Here is a 16,344-nt window from a genome sequence, read left to right as displayed (position 1 = left end):
CTATGTGCTGCTGTACCCCAGCCAGCCCCCCTCTCCTGCAGCATATGGGGCAGTGGGACAGTGTGTCCTGCTGCAAAGCGCCTGGGCAGAGGCATACACTGTAGCACAAAGTAGTGGCACAGATCTGTGCTATTTGTGTTGCTGCAAACACACTCCTACTATTGTGGACACAGCCTTGCCTTGGTGTTTGTTGTATAGTAAGGCTTGGAGCCCTTAACTGTGAGCAGTAAAGGCAATCATTTAAATCATGCAAATGACATGCACCAGTTACCAATTCTGTTGACCTAAGTATTCTGGCTAATTTGTACAGCAGCAATGGGGCTGAACTGTTTGTACCTCTAAGCTCCTTTCTTTGTCACTTAATGGGATTCTCTTAGGGTGCAGACAGAAGTGGCATTTTTTTGTGTGATCTGGCCCCTGAAAGCACTCTACAGTCATGACCTAACAGATGTGCATGGCTCCAGAGTGATTTTAAAATGGCCCATTGTGTGAAAAATTAATCCTCATCAAATCAGGTATTAGATTAAGGTTCTATGCTTTAGAGTGCTTTAGGAAACTTGTGTTCCCTCAAGGGTTAATTTTTCACATAGTATCAGGGCTGTCACCTAGGAGGGAGGGGGAAGTGAGCAGCATGGAGTTGCTGGCTTGCCTGGCCTGAGCTGAGAGTGGGAGGGGTGTGGCTGGTACAGAGCCATCTTTCCTTGTGGGACCTCCCCTTCTCCCCCCCGCCCCCCAGCTTCTGTGCAAGGTGAGGGGATTCTATTTCACCACCCTCCCTCCCCATACACAGTCCAGCTCAGACTGGGCAAAGAAGCTGGCAGCTGTTGCTGCTGCTTTCAAGAGGCCTGGCCAGAGCTGGGTGAGGGGCAGTGCAGCGGCTTCTCATCTGATGGGCCTGATATAGCTCCCCCAGTACCCCAGATGGGGTAGTTGGCGGGGTCCATGAGGCAAAATGGCTCTGTTCCAACTCTCCCACCAGATCAGGCTGGGTAAGCCAGCAGGTTTTCCCTCCCTCCTGACAGCCCTGAAGCTGGGTCAGGTGGAGGGGGGGGGGGGCTGAAGAGAGGGGCAGTTTAGCAACTTTCTTAGAGACTGCTGAAGTGCCTCTTCCTGCTGACCAAGAGGGCTGGTGCAGGCAGGCTTGATCCCCCCTAGACCCAGCAGGTGAACTTCTATGGGGTGGGGAGAGCTCATACTGCTTTTTGTAAAGTGCCATGATTGGGGGGGGGGGTGCTAAACATCTGTAGTCACCCTTAGTGTGTACTTAATGAGATTCTCTTAGTTCACATCCAGGCATTACATTTCTACTAAGAGAGTCACTGTTCATCTGGTAGAAACCACAGGTATATAAGCATCCATGAAGTTTCTCCCACTTCCAGGAGAAAAATAATCTACCTTGAACCAGGTAGAAGTGACTCCCAGGAGTCCCCAGAATAGGAGAAGCATGCAGAGGGCTTTGCTGCCCTGCTTCCTTCACCTTCCAGACTGGAAACACTATTCCTTGCCTCCTCCCCAAAAGAGGCTGTCCTAGATTTGGAGTATAGTTTGAAGTGGTGGGGGGGAGGCGCTGTCCTGGCTCCCTCTGACTTTCTCTTGCTGCTTCTGCCACCCACCTGATGGCAGGCACAGGATTGTATAGGTTGGGAATGGGGTTGGGAAAACTGTCACCAAGCCTGGTTCTTGGTCCTTGCTGGGTTCCCATTGCCATCCCCACCACCCTACTTGTACAGCGTGAGAAGGGATTGCAAAGCTCAGGGACCAGAAATTGGGCTCAGAGAGGCTGTCTCCAAGCGTGGTTCCTGCCCTGCTAGCTTCCCACTGCTGCTTACTCATCCAGCTAGAGGCAGAAAGGTATCTCACAGAGGCACTGGGAGCAGCATGGAGGAGCAGCCCCTTGCTTTTCTCCATCTGCTCCCCAAACCTCATGCATCCTGTTGTTGGGAAGAAGCAAGGGAGAGGGCCTGGTTGCAGGCTGAATGCCTGTACTACTCTCTCTCATGGACTCATTTCTAACTGTACAAATTGTCCACTGCTAGAAATGAACTCTTGTACAAGGCCTTTGTGCGTACTCACACCTCATTAAGACTTGCTACCTTGTTATTCAGTGTGTCAGCAGATGCTGTTAGTCAATCAAGCTACTTACCCCCACGTCCCTCCTGTACAGCAGTGCATGTGTAATGTCTGTGGTAGCAGATTAGCTGAAAAAAAGATGAGCGCGTAGCTTTAATGCTTACAGGATTAGTCAACCTCTATAGATGTTAGGGAATTTCTGGGCTGCCACATTCATGTACTCTATGTGACTTAAATCGTACTACAGTATAAACAGTAATCTGTATGTTTACTAATTGTGGGATTTGGCACAAAGCAACATGATATTCTGTATAAAAAATAATTTCTCATTGCAGTAGAATCCTAGATAGTTTTCCCTATGTTTGTCCACTTTTAATTCAGCTGAATATTATGCAGTGGAAATATAATTTTCACAATATCTTTATATCTACTGAAATCTTCTTTTCTTTTTCTCTGGCACCCATGAATCTCTGTAAATGTCACTATTAAATTAGTTTTTCTGGCCCACTGTTGGAATATGTATCTTTCTCTTGTAAGTGTACACTGTCTTACACATACAGGCACTCTTCCAAGTTGTTTTATTGGTAGGGACCCACCCAATTCAAGGAAGGCAGCCAATATCACAGGAAGATTGTGGGACTGACTTCCATTTTTGAGGGCTTATTGCAGCAAGCCTCCCCAAAATGTCTGGCTGAGGGGCCTCCCAGTGGCCCTGCCCCCCACCACTGTTGGTGGAGAGGATTATCCCTCATACAGCTCTGCCCCTCGCTGCTGATTGCCTGAGAGGGTTGTCTGTCATGCAGCCCTGCCCCTCATTGCTAATTGGTGGAGAGGGGTAGAGCTGCATGACAAGCAGCCTTCTTAGTCAAGCAGTGGCCTGGGGCAGAGTGGCCACCCTTGTCTGCCCCCTTTATGCCAGCAGTCCCACTCCCCCCTCCACATCCCCTTGGGGTGTAAGCAACCAGGCCACAGCAGCCATGAGGAGTGCTGCCTTCCACTGGGGAACTAGCATTTGATTTTTAGTCAGTTTTTCCCCCCACAGATTTCACAGATATTGCCCAATTTCATGATGTCCACAAAATTGCAAATTGAGCAGGTCCCTATTTATTGGTGCTGCATGTCATTCTGCACTCAATTTCAACTCCTTGTCATATAATCTTAGAAAATTAGGGTTGGAAGGGACTTCAGGAAGTCATGTAGTCCATCTCCCTGCTCAAAGCAGGACCATACCCAACTAGGTCATTCCAGTTGGGGTTTTGTCAAGCCAGGCCTTAAATCCTCTAAGGATGGAGATTCCGCTGTCTCTCTAGGTAATCCATTCCAGTGCTTCACCACCCTCCTAGTGAGAGAGTTTTTCCTAATATCCAACTTAAATCTCCCCTGCTGCAACTTGCTCCTTGTTCTATCATCTGTCACCACTGAACACAGTTGAGCTCCATCCTATTTGGGGCCACCCTTCAGGTAGTTAAAGGCTACTATCAAATTCCCCCTTAGTTTTCTCTTCTGCAGACTAAATATGCCCAGTTCCCTCAGCCTGTCCTCAGAAGTCACGGATCCCAGCATCCTTACTATTTACATTGCCCTGCCTTCATCTGGCACCTCCAGGGAAGGAATTCTACCTGAACAACAAATCAAAGAGCTACTCAACACAGTTCACAACGACACTGTCATGGACCCAGAGGGACAGCCTTCCATCTTCAGCTCCCTCTGTGCAAAAATGAAGTTTGTTTCCTACGTATGGGGTCATTTACCATCTTGTACCATCTACACTTTTCCCAGAGGCTGATGAAGGGACTTTGATCCTATAAGCTTTTAGAAAAGGACAATTTTCTTGCCATCTTCCAGTTGGTCTAATACAAGGTATCATTTTGGGACCAAGAGTTCTAGTTTTTTGTATTGCTAAAGTCAAGGTATATCATGTCCACTGCTTTTCCGACATCTACAGAACCAGTTACCGCATCATAGTAAGCAATCAGGTTGGTCAGGTATAACTCTTTTCCAAGTGCTTAGAAAAGAACTCCTTGCAGACCTGCTCCATGATTTTTCCAGGATCCAAGGTGGGGCTGACTGGTCTGTAGTTCCCTGGATCCTCCATCTTCAGTTTCTTAAAGATGGGCAATATATTTGCCTTTTCCAGGTGTCTGGGACCTCCCCCAATCAGCACAAGTTTTCAAAGATAATGGCCAGGGGCCCTGTAGTCATATCAGTCAACTCCCTCAGCACCCTTGGATGCATTGCACTTGGCCCTATGGGTTTGTATATATCCAGCTTTTCTAAATAGTCCCTAATCTGTTCTTTCACCATTGAGGGCTTCTCACCTTCTCCCCAAACTGTGCTGCCTGGTGCAGTAGTCTAGGAGCTGACCTTGCCTGTGAAGACTGAGGTAAAAAGGGCATTAAATACTTCAACTTTTTCCCCATCTGTTACTAGGTTGCCTCCCCTATTTAGTAAGGGACCCACACTTTCCCTAACCTTCCTCTTGTTAACGCACTTGTAGAAACCCTTTTTGTTACCCTTCATGTCCTTTGCTAGCTGTAACTCCAGTTGCACTTTGTCCTTCTTGAAAGAGACTTGGGGGTCATCATTGACCACAAAATGAACATGAACCTGCAATGCGATGCTGCGGCTACTAAAGCGACCAAAACGCTGGCTTGCATCCATAGATGCTTCTCAAGCAAATCCCGGGACATCATTCTCCCCTTGTACTCAGCCTTGGTGAGGCCGCAAATGGAGTACTGCGTCCAGTTTTGGGCTTCACAATTCAAAAAGGATGTGGAGAAGCTTGAGAGAGTCCAGAGAAGAGCCACACACATGATCAGAGGTCAGGAAAACAGACCTTATGATGACAGGCTGAGAGCCATGGGGCTCTTTAGCCTGGAAAAGCGCAGGCTCAGGGGTGATCTGATGGCCACCTATATGTTTATCAGGGGTGACCACCAGGATCTGGGGGAACGTTTGTTCACCAGAGCGCCCCAAGGGATGACGAAGTCGAATGGTCATAAACTACTGCTAGACCGTTTCAGGCTGGACATAAGGAAGAATTTCTTTACTGTCCGTGCCCCCAAGGTCTGGAACAGCCTGCCATCAGAGGTGGTTCAAGGACTTACATTGAACACCTTCAAGAGCAAACTGGATGCTTATCTTGCTGGGATCCTATGACCCCAGCTGACCTCCTGCCCTTTGGGCAAGGGGCTGGACTCGATGATCTTCCGAGGTCCCTTCCAGCTCAAATGTCTAAGAAATCTATGAAATTTCATCCTTGCATGCCCGAGCAATATTCTTATATTCCTCCCTAGTCATCTGTCCAAGCTCCTACTTCTGTTTAGCTTCCTTTTGTGATTAAGCTTACTGAAGAGATCTCTGCTAAGCCAAGCTGGTCACCTGCCATATTTGCTATTCTTCCTGCACATTGGGATGGTTTGTTCCTGCACCCTCAGTAACGTTTCTTTAAAACACAACCAGCTCTGCTGGCTTGCTTCCTAGGGATGTGTGAAACAGGCCGTATTTGATTTGGATTCAGATTCAGCCCGAATTAGGGACAGTGATTCAACAATTTGATTTGGCCGAATCCGAATCTGAAGATTTGGAGAATCAGCGATTCAGCCATAGACACAATTTTAAATGTTTTGTTTTTTGTTTTTTACATACCTCGAGATATCAGGTGCAGCTTATGAATGCTGTGATGCTGGGGTGGATGGACCCTCACACAGGAGTGTGCGGTGGCCCTCTGCATGCTCAGTGACAGACCCGGAAGTGAACTGGAGGTACTTCCTTTCCACTTCTGGGTCTACAGCCAAGCACGCTGGGGACCCCTTCCATGCTCTGCCAGCTCAGCGATTGGCTGTGGGGGGGACCCTGGATGCCCTTCCAGACCCAGAAGGCACCAGTCCCTGGGGTGGGAGGGGTGTCCCCCGCACGTTCCCCGATGGACCCAGAAGTGGACCAGAAGTAATTCTAGTCCACTTCCAGGTCTGCTGCCAAGCATGCTGGGGACCCCCCATGCTCCTGTGGGACGGTCTATCTGCCCCAGCATCTCAGCATTCACGAACCGCCTGCTATCTTGAGGTATGTAGAAAAAGCATTTAAAGCTGTGTCCATGTCCAAATCATCGAATCTCTCTGAATCTCTCCAAATCAATTCGGAGGGTTCCGATTTGATTCTGAGAGATTAAAGAGTCATTCTGATTTGATTTGGAGTTGGAGTTTCAGCTGCCAAATTGGGCCGAATCTCCACTGAATCAAATCAGTGACTGAAGCTTTGCACACTACTTTGTCCTACTGCTTTCCCCCTAAGGGAGTCAAAGTATTCTTTTCTGAAGTCCAGGGTCCATACGCTGCTTTCCTACCTTTTGTCAGGATCCTGAACTTGGTCATCTCTTGGTCACTGTTGCCCAAGTTGCCATCCACTTCTACATCCCCCACCAATTCTTTCCTGTTTGTGAGCAGCAGGTCAGGAAGAGCATGGCCTCTTGTTGGTCTCTCCAGCACTTCCACCAGAAAGTTGTCTCCAATGGTCTCCAAAACCCTTGTGTTTTTCCTGTGCACTGCCGTATTGGCCTCCCTGAAGATGTCAAGGTGATTGAAGTTCCCCATGAAAACCGGGGCCTGTGATCTGGAAACTTCTACAGGTTGTCTGAAGAAAGCCTCATCTACCTAATCCTCCTCATCTGGTGGTCTGTAGCTCACACCCGTCACATCATCACCCTTGTTGCTCTCCCCTCTAAACTTAACCTGACTTTCAAGTGGCCTATCTCCAGTTTCATACTGGAGCTCTGAGCAGTCATACAGCTCTTTTACCTACAGCATAACTCCTCCTTCTCTTCTCCCCATCTGTCTTTCCTGAACAGTTTGTAGCCATCCATGACAGTGTTCTAGTCATGCATGCGATCCCACCAAGTCTCATCTTATCCCTATCTTCAGTGCTGTGTGTAATTTTGCGCTGTCTATATTGCACTTTCATTTCAAACCACTTTTCTATGCAGGGTTTGCACTGGGACAGTTCTGGTTGTCTTTGTGTTCACTTTGCATTTAGGGGGCTGGTTCTTGTAATGTTGATATATAGAGTGCTGAGTTCTGGGTCAAAGATAAATTCATATCTGAGTAACCAGTTTCCTTTGATTGTCTGTGGTATTCTTATCTCTTAATTTTTATCTATTGCTTCAGGTAGACAGGTCCCACACATATTCCTTGGATGCGTTTTATGAGGAGCAGTATGAACAAAACAAACAAGCTCTTAATCAACTACAGACTTTCAGGGAGACAGTAATTAAATCCATTAAAAATACTTTCATAAGGGTAATTATTTAAGTTCATTTGTCTTTTTTTATTTTATGGTTTTATCCTGTATCTTTTATTCCTATTCATTTCTCTATCGGCCTAGATCTTATTTTGCTTGAAAGGTAACTAAGACTTAATTGCCTCTCTCTTTTAAACTTGTATGTGTCTCTTTCAGGAGAGCTGATTCTATTCCACATTTAATTTGCCTAGGTTTCCCATTCTTTCACTGGGCAGCCTAGTCACCTAACCTGCCCTGGAAAATGCACTTACAGCTCTACTATACTGTTACTGAACAGAGTTATAGGTAGCCTGACTTGCTTCCATCGTGTCAGCGTTCAGCTCAGTGGGCACCTACATGTGTGATGGACCTCTGCTCCAATGCTTGCTAATTAGCACGTCGGAACAGACTTAATTGAATCAGTTATGAGTCTGCTGCAGTGTGCTAATTAGTGCACTCCAGCAGCCTCCGCATCACATATATTCAGTGTCCCTATATTTCAAAATGGTGGTGGGAGTGTTTTAACTAAAGCTCGTCAAATGAGCTTTAGTTAAAACGCCCCTGCCGCCACTTTGAAACGTGGGATGCTCAATACGTGACACTGCAAGGACTTTAATTAGACCGGCTTTCAGAACCGCTGTAATTAAAGCGCTCCACTCCCCCTCCACCCCAGATCACATATATAGATGCCCTATCTGACCAGCTAAGGGGGGAGGTTCCTTTTTGGGAAATGTCTCAGAGGAGAAGGCTACTAGTGTTTGTGTAACTGATAGCAGCCTTGAATTTCAAGTAGCATAAGGGGAGTTGATGCTGGTGTCCACTGTTGCCTAGTAGCCCAGGTACTTGCCCAAGAAGAAGGTTTGGAGTACTAGGCTATCTTTCCCTAAGGCTAGGGACAGACATTACACATAAACCAGTTTAAGTGGTCAGAAACTGGTTTAAACCTGTAACAGAACAGATGTTCAGTGCACATAAACCAGTTTGAAAATGGCTGAAACTGGTTTGAGATAAACCTGGTTGAATGTAGTATCAGACTTAACTGATTTGGGTCAAACCAGTTTATGCAAACCAGATCCCTTGCTGGTTTAAGTTAAACCAGACTCCCTCAACATCCTGGCATGCTCTCTGGGCTGGGCTGGGCTGGGTGGGGCTTTCTGCTCCACAGCAGAGCTGGCCCCTCCCCTCTGCTCCCTGGCTGGAGCTTGGCAGAGACTGCAAGTGTCTGCTTGGCTTTCCCCTGCTCCCCCTGTCCCCTCCCCTCCCTATTCCTTGCTAAGCAGGGATTCTCCAGTCTCCTCTACCTTACACAGACACTTCTCAGCATTAGCGAGCAGACCACATGCTGGCTATGGTCCATGCAGTGGCAGATGGGACAAAGGCAGAATCAACAGGTAGCTGGTAATGTCCCTTTGTTGCAGTGGTGATGCATAGGCAGTACACGTGCACCCCCTGAGAGCAGTGTTCCTGGGCAGGGGAAGCAGATGAGAGTGCTGGTGCCCCCGCTGAGAGCGCTGGCCAGGGAGTGCACCAGGAGAAGCAGTCCCCCACCCCCCGCTGCCAGTTGCAGATCACCAGGATTGGCCATGGGTATCTCCCCCACGCCCCCAGGTCTGTGGGATTGGCTGCAGGGGGACCCATTCCTCTGCTCGCAGACTGTCTACTGGGGGGGGAGGCAAGTGCCCCCCCCGACTCAGGAGGCACCATTCTCCCATGCTCTGTTGTTTTCTTAATGGGGTGATAAACACTAAGTTAGGGGTTATAAACACTGTGTTTGTTATCAATTCCCTCCTGAGCTAGTCAGGATGGTGTGGGGGGGAGCCTTCCCTAATTAGAGCATTAGAGCAACCTGCCAGGGTCTGGCCATGCCCCCACTCAGCTCAGCAGTGTGGAGGGGAAAGAAGGGCTGCTCTAGTGCACCCTGGCTTCTAGCCTGAGCCACTGCAGGCATGTACCTGCATTTCTGGGATTTCTTTTTGAATGTCTGTCCCTAGCCTAAATGGGTTTTAACCCACATCACCTACATCCCAGGATAGGGGCTAACAACCAGTGCTGGCCAGGGGTGAAAGAAATCCTTCAGCCCTCCTTTTGAAGCTGGGCTTCTGGTTGGAAAGGAATGCAAGTCATGGCATGAGAAAGAGGGTAAGAGGGAGTGTGACTGTGTGGTCCAGTGAGGAGAAAATTCAGTTTGTAAGAGGGTAATCCTAGGTTCTGGTCCCTGGTGCTAAGACTGTTTATGTATTTTGCATTAAATAGTCATTAGATGAAAATGATAACTGGTATTAAGAATAGGAGTTAGGACCCAGAATTTTCTTCCCTTTGCCCTGCTAACATCTGTATGCCATCCCCACAGGGCTTCAGTTGCATTCCTTCTTATTTGCTCCCTGGACTATTTTATGCATTATATATTAGATGGCCATTGATTAAAAAACAGAAATAACACTGTGAGAGCCATTTGAAGCCTCAAACCCTCAAGCTTCCAGAACTATCCCATGTTCTGACTGTAGCCAGATGATTACTAAGATCATAGTGAACAGAAAATAAAGCTTTTCCTTTTAGTAGGACCCCAGGAGTTGGCTAATCATGACCTGCTTCCCACAATTACTCCATTAATTCCCAACTGACATAAAAAAGCTCTGTTCCTTCCTGACCTGGGTTTTCATCCATGAGATCCAGAAAAATACCTCTCCCAAAACTTGCTCTCGTGACTGAAAATACCTTGGGAAGCTTTATTTGGTTTGATAGGTTTTTTCTTTTCTTTTCAGTTCTAAAATTAAAGCTTAAATATAGGCACAAACAGCGTCTGGATAGAGCCTTGGTTTTATTTTAGTTTTTATTACTAAAGTATACCTTTGACCATTTTGTAATATTTTATCTTTATAGTTACCTTATGATTAGCACATTCAAAATAAAAGCATTATTTTTCTCAGAAGTATGGAATCTAAATTAGCATCACAGTCCTGAATTTTCATGGGGTGTGTTCACTGGAACTTTAAACATAAACATTTCTGAAAAATATAGAAAATGTTTGCAATGAAAAGTGGCTGTTTCAAAGTGCTGAATATGATGTATAAGGGATTCAAAGCACACTAATTTATTTTCTAAATTTATTATCACTATCTCTGTAGGTGGCAGAAATGAAGGGAGTTCAAAAACTTTTTCAGCTTGTGCCCACTGACAGTAAAGAGAAACCAAAATGTACAGAAATAGGGGAATGGTGTCAGATGACTAAATGCTTTTCAAGATTCCTTCAACTAGTTGACAAGATTTTCCAGGAACTTCTTCGTAAATTGGTGCACAATGCTGTCCATCTGCTTTTGGAGTTTTTTAAACGTTCCAGCAATGTGACTGCACTAGATGAAAAGAAGAATGAAAACCTTATGAGGTTATTTCTAGCCGTCTAGATTGCAAACACTGGTTTAAAACAGAATTTTGCTTCATTATATTGTTTTCCTAAAATATTTGGAATTCTTCTTATTTTGTCCTGATTTTATTGGGAAGTTTACTTTCAGTTGTCTAAAGCCCCTGGCAAATGTTACACTTAAGACATGATTCGTCTGTTAATCTTTCTTAAATAGTAATCTGGTCACATATTTAGGGAATTAATGGCACCAGAAAAAGGGAAATCAGCCACAAAAATATTATGCCAAAAATATGTAATATTTTTATGGCTAGTTTTCATCATACCTTAAATTAGGACTGTACTGGGGTCTCCAACTGGACTTGGTGCAATCCATGCTGATCAAGAATCAGCTGATTGTCTGCTGGATTTGGGACTATACTGGGGATCTAATCAGTCCCAGTGCAGTCTCTATTGGCTGACCTTCAGCTGATTGCCTATCTTGAGGACCAGATGGGTTTCAGCCAGCTTCAGTGAGGTTCCCAGAGACAGCAGATGATCAGCTGATCATCATTTGGTTCCAGGGACGACACTAGGTCCTGTTCAAGCCTAGTGTGGTCCTGGAGCAAGTTGACAATCAGATGATCATTGGCCACCCACTTTCAAATTGTTGGTGTAGGAGGAGTCCAGGATTATGATCCCAGGATTCCCCTGTATGGGCAAGTAGGGCACCATTGGCATCTGACCACAACACCAAAATTTACATGTTCTGCCATACACATGTGGCATGGCATGAGATATGATTGTTGGGGTCAGGGATCAGATCCCATTGCACCTTTAAATGGAACTTCTGTCAGCAGCCTAAATGTTTACCCTTAAATCATGTGATAAGGATTTGGTAAATTTGACTCTTGGCATTGCTTGTGATGGAAACTTAAGGGTATGTCAGTTCTGCTACTTGGCATTCATTTGAGGGTGCCTCTAAGCCAGGGGTGGGCAAAATATGGCCCATGGGCCAGATCCGGCCTTCCAGGTGATTTCGTCTGGCCCACAGGAACCCACCAATTAATTGTACCTTGCCCAGCCTGCGTGCTTCACTCCCACCCTTTTGTGTGGGAGGGCCCCAGCCTCAGCCCTGGCCCCAGCCCTGGCCAGCATGCACAGCTTCTGGGTGGGGCTGCTGCTGCCACTGCTGCAGCTACCACGGGACCTGCTCAGTTTCCCCAGCCTCCAGCAGCTCCTTCTTGTGTTGTTGCTGCAGTGCTTGTTCTGGGCAGCAGGTAGGGAAGTGGAGGCAGGTGGGGGAAACTGTAGATGGGTGGGAGTGCAGAGTGTGAGGTTGGTGGGAGTGTGGAGCCCAAGGCCTGGGGCCCACACCCAGCAGGACAGTGGGACTGCAGAGCTTAGATGGACAGGGTATAGGTTTGTGGGGTGTGAGGGAGGGTGGGGGAGCCTTGGGGAGTTCCCCACATGCTCACCAAAACTCATTAAATGGCTCTCTAGTCAAAGTAATTGCTCACCACTGCCATAAATCGGTTGACCATTTCTATTTAAAAAAAGAAAAAACCCTATAAGGTCTGGGAGTTGTCCACTCAAAGCCCAGTAGCTCTGCTGATCTTTGGGAATTACCAACATGGCACCTAAAGTGTCCAGTTTATCCATAAAAATGCTAAATAGCAGAGGCAGAAACTCAGAGTTCTGTGTACCATGTAACTACTGTGTCTTCTTCTCTAATCTACAGAGACCACCCATAGGAATAACAGAATAATTCAGATAATGTCTACACTGCAAACTTGTGCCTGACACTGACGCACTCAAACATGCCAAGCTTCTCTGCACAGGTAGTAGGATAGGTCCATCTGCACTGTGCTGTGAGGTAGCACAGAGGTACACCAGTTGACATTGCTACTCAGCAGTATCAGTTCACCCATATGTAGCACACCATGGACACACCTATACTGCTTCTGATTCAGGAGGCAGCTTGCTGCTTGGGGTTCTTTGTTTGAAGAACGTGTTTCAGTCACAGTAAGTTTGCAGTCTAAACATGGCATCTGTTTCCATTTCCATGTGATACTTGTCACCTTGGCTGAGAGGACATCTGTCAAATTGCTGGTTATGATACCCATTTTCATAATGTAGGGGAACTGAACTGTCAAACTGTGACAATATTCTGTAGCTGTTGACCTAAGCAGTTTCTGATTGAAGATCTTCATATTCCTTTACCACTCCATGGCACTCTAAATGTCCATGTTCCTTCAAGATTACATTACAAATAAAAGTCTGTTTATTATTTTTATGCATAGCTAGTGAATGTAAAGATAACAAACCCATGATGTGAAACCAGGGCAAACTGAAATGCATGGTAAAAATTTATGTCTAGTAACTATACACAAGACATATCTACAGAAAAAAATGTTACAAGCTTTCAAAGTAAGACTGGTTTAGTGATAAATGTTCCAAGTAGATGATAATTCTTTTTTCCTTGTTTGGTAAGAAACACAATTTTTGGTGGTTTATCTTCCTAATTCTCCAGAATATATAAGAACACTCTTGAACAATCAGCTAGCCTTTTCAAAGCTGAAGACTATTTAGCAGGATATGGAGAATTCGTTTGTGGCTCTATTAAAGCATCTCAAGAACTGTCTTGCCATTCAAGAAAGAACCAGATTTCACAACCTGAAATCATTACTGTAGCTGACATTGACAAGGTAAAACAATCCTACCCTGAAAGACAGGAATGCTTATTTAATGCAGTAGAACCATGAGACCAAATCTGAGGTCCTTACTCAGTGCTAGAATTTGGCTGGTCTCTGTGCAACAATGCACAAAAGGGAGGAAGAGCAACAGGTTAGCTTTTCTCTTGTGACATCCTGCTCCCTTCTCAGTTCATGGCTTGCCACAGATGCACAATGCATTTTGCTGTTTCTGGCTGTAAGTACTGAACAGAATTAATGTTGCTAGTGGGGTGAGGTGGTAGGCAGATGCTTTCTGTACAGCACAAGTGTCTGGGAAGTATTGAAATACCTGTGGAGGTGTCAAACTCATTTGACCCCACAGATCAGATTTGGACTGTGGGGCTTCTTGAGGGCTGGATGCCTGCTAGTGGGAGCAGCATTAAACCCCTTGGCAGCATTGGTACAGTTTGAGAACCTAGGGGGGCTCTGCTCCCCCTCTCTTTTTGCCTACCACCAATTTTAATCTCCAACAGTGATTAAAGAGCCCAATTTTTAGCAGAGGGAGAGTGCCAGTGTTAATCCCCTGGGTTCTGGAGGCACACTAATGCAGTATCTCTGGGAGCCACAGCAGCACATACTGATGCAGCAGCTCCAATGACAAACACAATGAGCTGGATCTAGCCCATGGAGGTAGTCCATCCAGCTCTTGCTCTATACCAATATGAGTCAATGCTTGAAAAATAAAATGAAGTTCATAGTTTTTGCTAAATCCACTATTGACTTTACTGGCATTTTGCATAAGTGAAAAGCTTAATAGGATCTTAGAATTTGGCAAAAGATGAATAATGTAAATAGACAGGATTTTTAATCTACTGTTATTCTAGCATATAACATGATAATAAACGATATTTAAGATCTGATCTTTAAAATGTATAAGAATATCTTCAGGACTTTTTAAAGACATGCATTAAAGTTATCAGAATATAACAACAATAAGAATACTTGAAAATATGAAGGCTTCCTCAAGTTTACTATTAAACCTTTTAAAATAGACAAAAATAAAAAAGCTTTCGATTCATAAAATATCCACTGGGGGATACAAAAGTACTTCATGAAATTGGATATGTATTGTTCCCATTTTGCAGTTATTAAAATGAGGTGCAGACTGTTTTATGACTTTTTGAGTCTGTGGCAGAATTGGGAATAAATTCTGCATTACCTGGAGGACTACAAGTCCCCCCCTGTAATGGTTTAATCATTTCAATATGTCATCTCCAAGGTCAGAAATTCTGGTGTTCCCTACCCCCCCATCCAGAATAAGTATTTCTAATAGTTGTATGTTTTACATTGAATACTTTTACTCTGAATCCTTAATATTTAGCACCCTTATAACATTTGCAATATGTAGCATGCTACCTATGTTTTTGGTCATGAGACAGAATACTTCATTTTTTAAATTATGAAGTATCTACAACCAGAGCTGTCCCTTTTGTGGTGGGGAGTGAAATGGGGCAACCACCCAGGGCCCCGTGCTTTGTGGGGGTCCCATGGACAGTGCCTTACAGGCCCCACATCCAGCATCATTGGCAAGTGCTGAAGGAGCCACCACTCCGTGTGGCTGCCATGTGCCACCAGCTTTGCTCATCGCCACACCCCCACTCTGGCTGCTCACTCCCCACCATCACATAGGTCGATATGCCCTAGACCCCATGCACCCCTATTATCAGCTCTGTCTGCAACAACTGATATTTGTATTTTATTATGTACTGTCCACTTTTCTTTAATGTTTATTTTTGTTTTGGGATGTAGTGTGAAAGAAAGCTTCTACATTAAAATAGAGTTTTAGTGTGTCTTTGCAATTTAGTAATAGCGGTGTGTTGATGCAGGTATTGGAAGACGTAAAAATCCATCTGGAAGAAGTGCAAGAATATGCAGCAATATTTGAAGTGAACATACATCTAAGAACTCCCTTTGAAAAATTTAATGAGAAAGATGGCATTCAGGAGGAGGATGTAGAGTCAACTGAGAAGGAAAATAATTGTTCAATTACCTCACTAGAGCCTCTGAAGCAAAAGCTAGGTACAGATGAGTATTTGAGAAATTGTATATGGGGTAGCAGCAAAAGAACACATGAGGAACTATCAGAAAATACAAAGCAACAAGATACACTTCAATCTAACCGGCAAGGTAAGAGAAAAAGAGTCCTTAGAAACAGAGTTTCATATGTGAAACTCACAGGTAAATTACTGTTACTGAAAGACTATATTTACTCAAACATAAGACGGCCCTGAATATAAGGCATCCCCCTAATAATTTAATTATATATATGGAAAATTTAAAAATTTGTTATAGTTTTCCAGTATAGAATCTAACTGTTGGAGGCTTGCCTTGAATTTCTCCGCCTCCTACTGCTACAGTCAGGGAAATAAATTGGGGGTGGGGGTCAGGTAGCCCCTTGCCCTCTGGTCCCCCAGCTTCTTTTCCTTGCAGCCCATTTCCCTTGCTTACTATCAGACCCTGCTCTCCTAGTGTACATGGAAGTGAGGGACAAATTTTAAACACTGACTTTGAAATAAACATGTTGTAATTTAGTTCATCTAGAATTGCTGCATTTTTATGTTTTTAAAACTACTGCAAATTTTAGCACAGGTACTTCACAAACACACTTTTAAGCAGCACTTTGTACTATATATAAGTATATACAAAACTATTAGATGTGTGCGAAGCGGGCCCTATTCAATTTGGATTTGGATTTGGCCCATATTCAGGGACAGTGATTCAATTTGTTGATTCGTATCTGTAGCAGGGCACTAAGGTGCCTGCTACTGACAACAGTAATATGAGCTCAGCTGTCAGTCACCAGAGCAGCATAGTCTGGTCAGCTGACTGGAAGGGGCAGAGCTGGCCTATATAAACAGCGAGGCTGAGGCCAGAGTTGGTTCCCTTCTGGCAGCTGAGGAAGCGGGAGCTCTGCCGGAGTAAACAGAG

General features: G+C 45.1%; 1 protein-coding gene across 1 annotated transcript in view; it reads left to right on the top strand.

Moving 5' to 3' along the window:
- DNAH14 (dynein axonemal heavy chain 14) overlaps positions 1-16,344 on the top strand; it is a gene marked incomplete at its 5' end in the record, with an annotated part of 313,251 nt that overhangs the window by 16,141 nt on the left and 280,766 nt on the right. Inside the window, 4 exon segments of the mRNA XM_090036082.1 lie at positions 7,233-7,364; positions 10,470-10,726; positions 13,215-13,389; positions 15,243-15,543. Coding sequence (XP_089892208.1) covers positions 7,233-7,364; positions 10,470-10,726; positions 13,215-13,389; positions 15,243-15,543 — 865 coding nt within the window.

Source organism: Crocodylus siamensis, chromosome 1, assembly GCF_052110815.1.
Source record: "Crocodylus siamensis isolate JL-2025a chromosome 1, ASM5211081v1, whole genome shotgun sequence".
Taxonomy (NCBI): Eukaryota; Metazoa; Chordata; order Crocodylia; family Crocodylidae; genus Crocodylus; species Crocodylus siamensis.
This window is presented reverse-complemented; position numbering and strand designations above follow the sequence as displayed.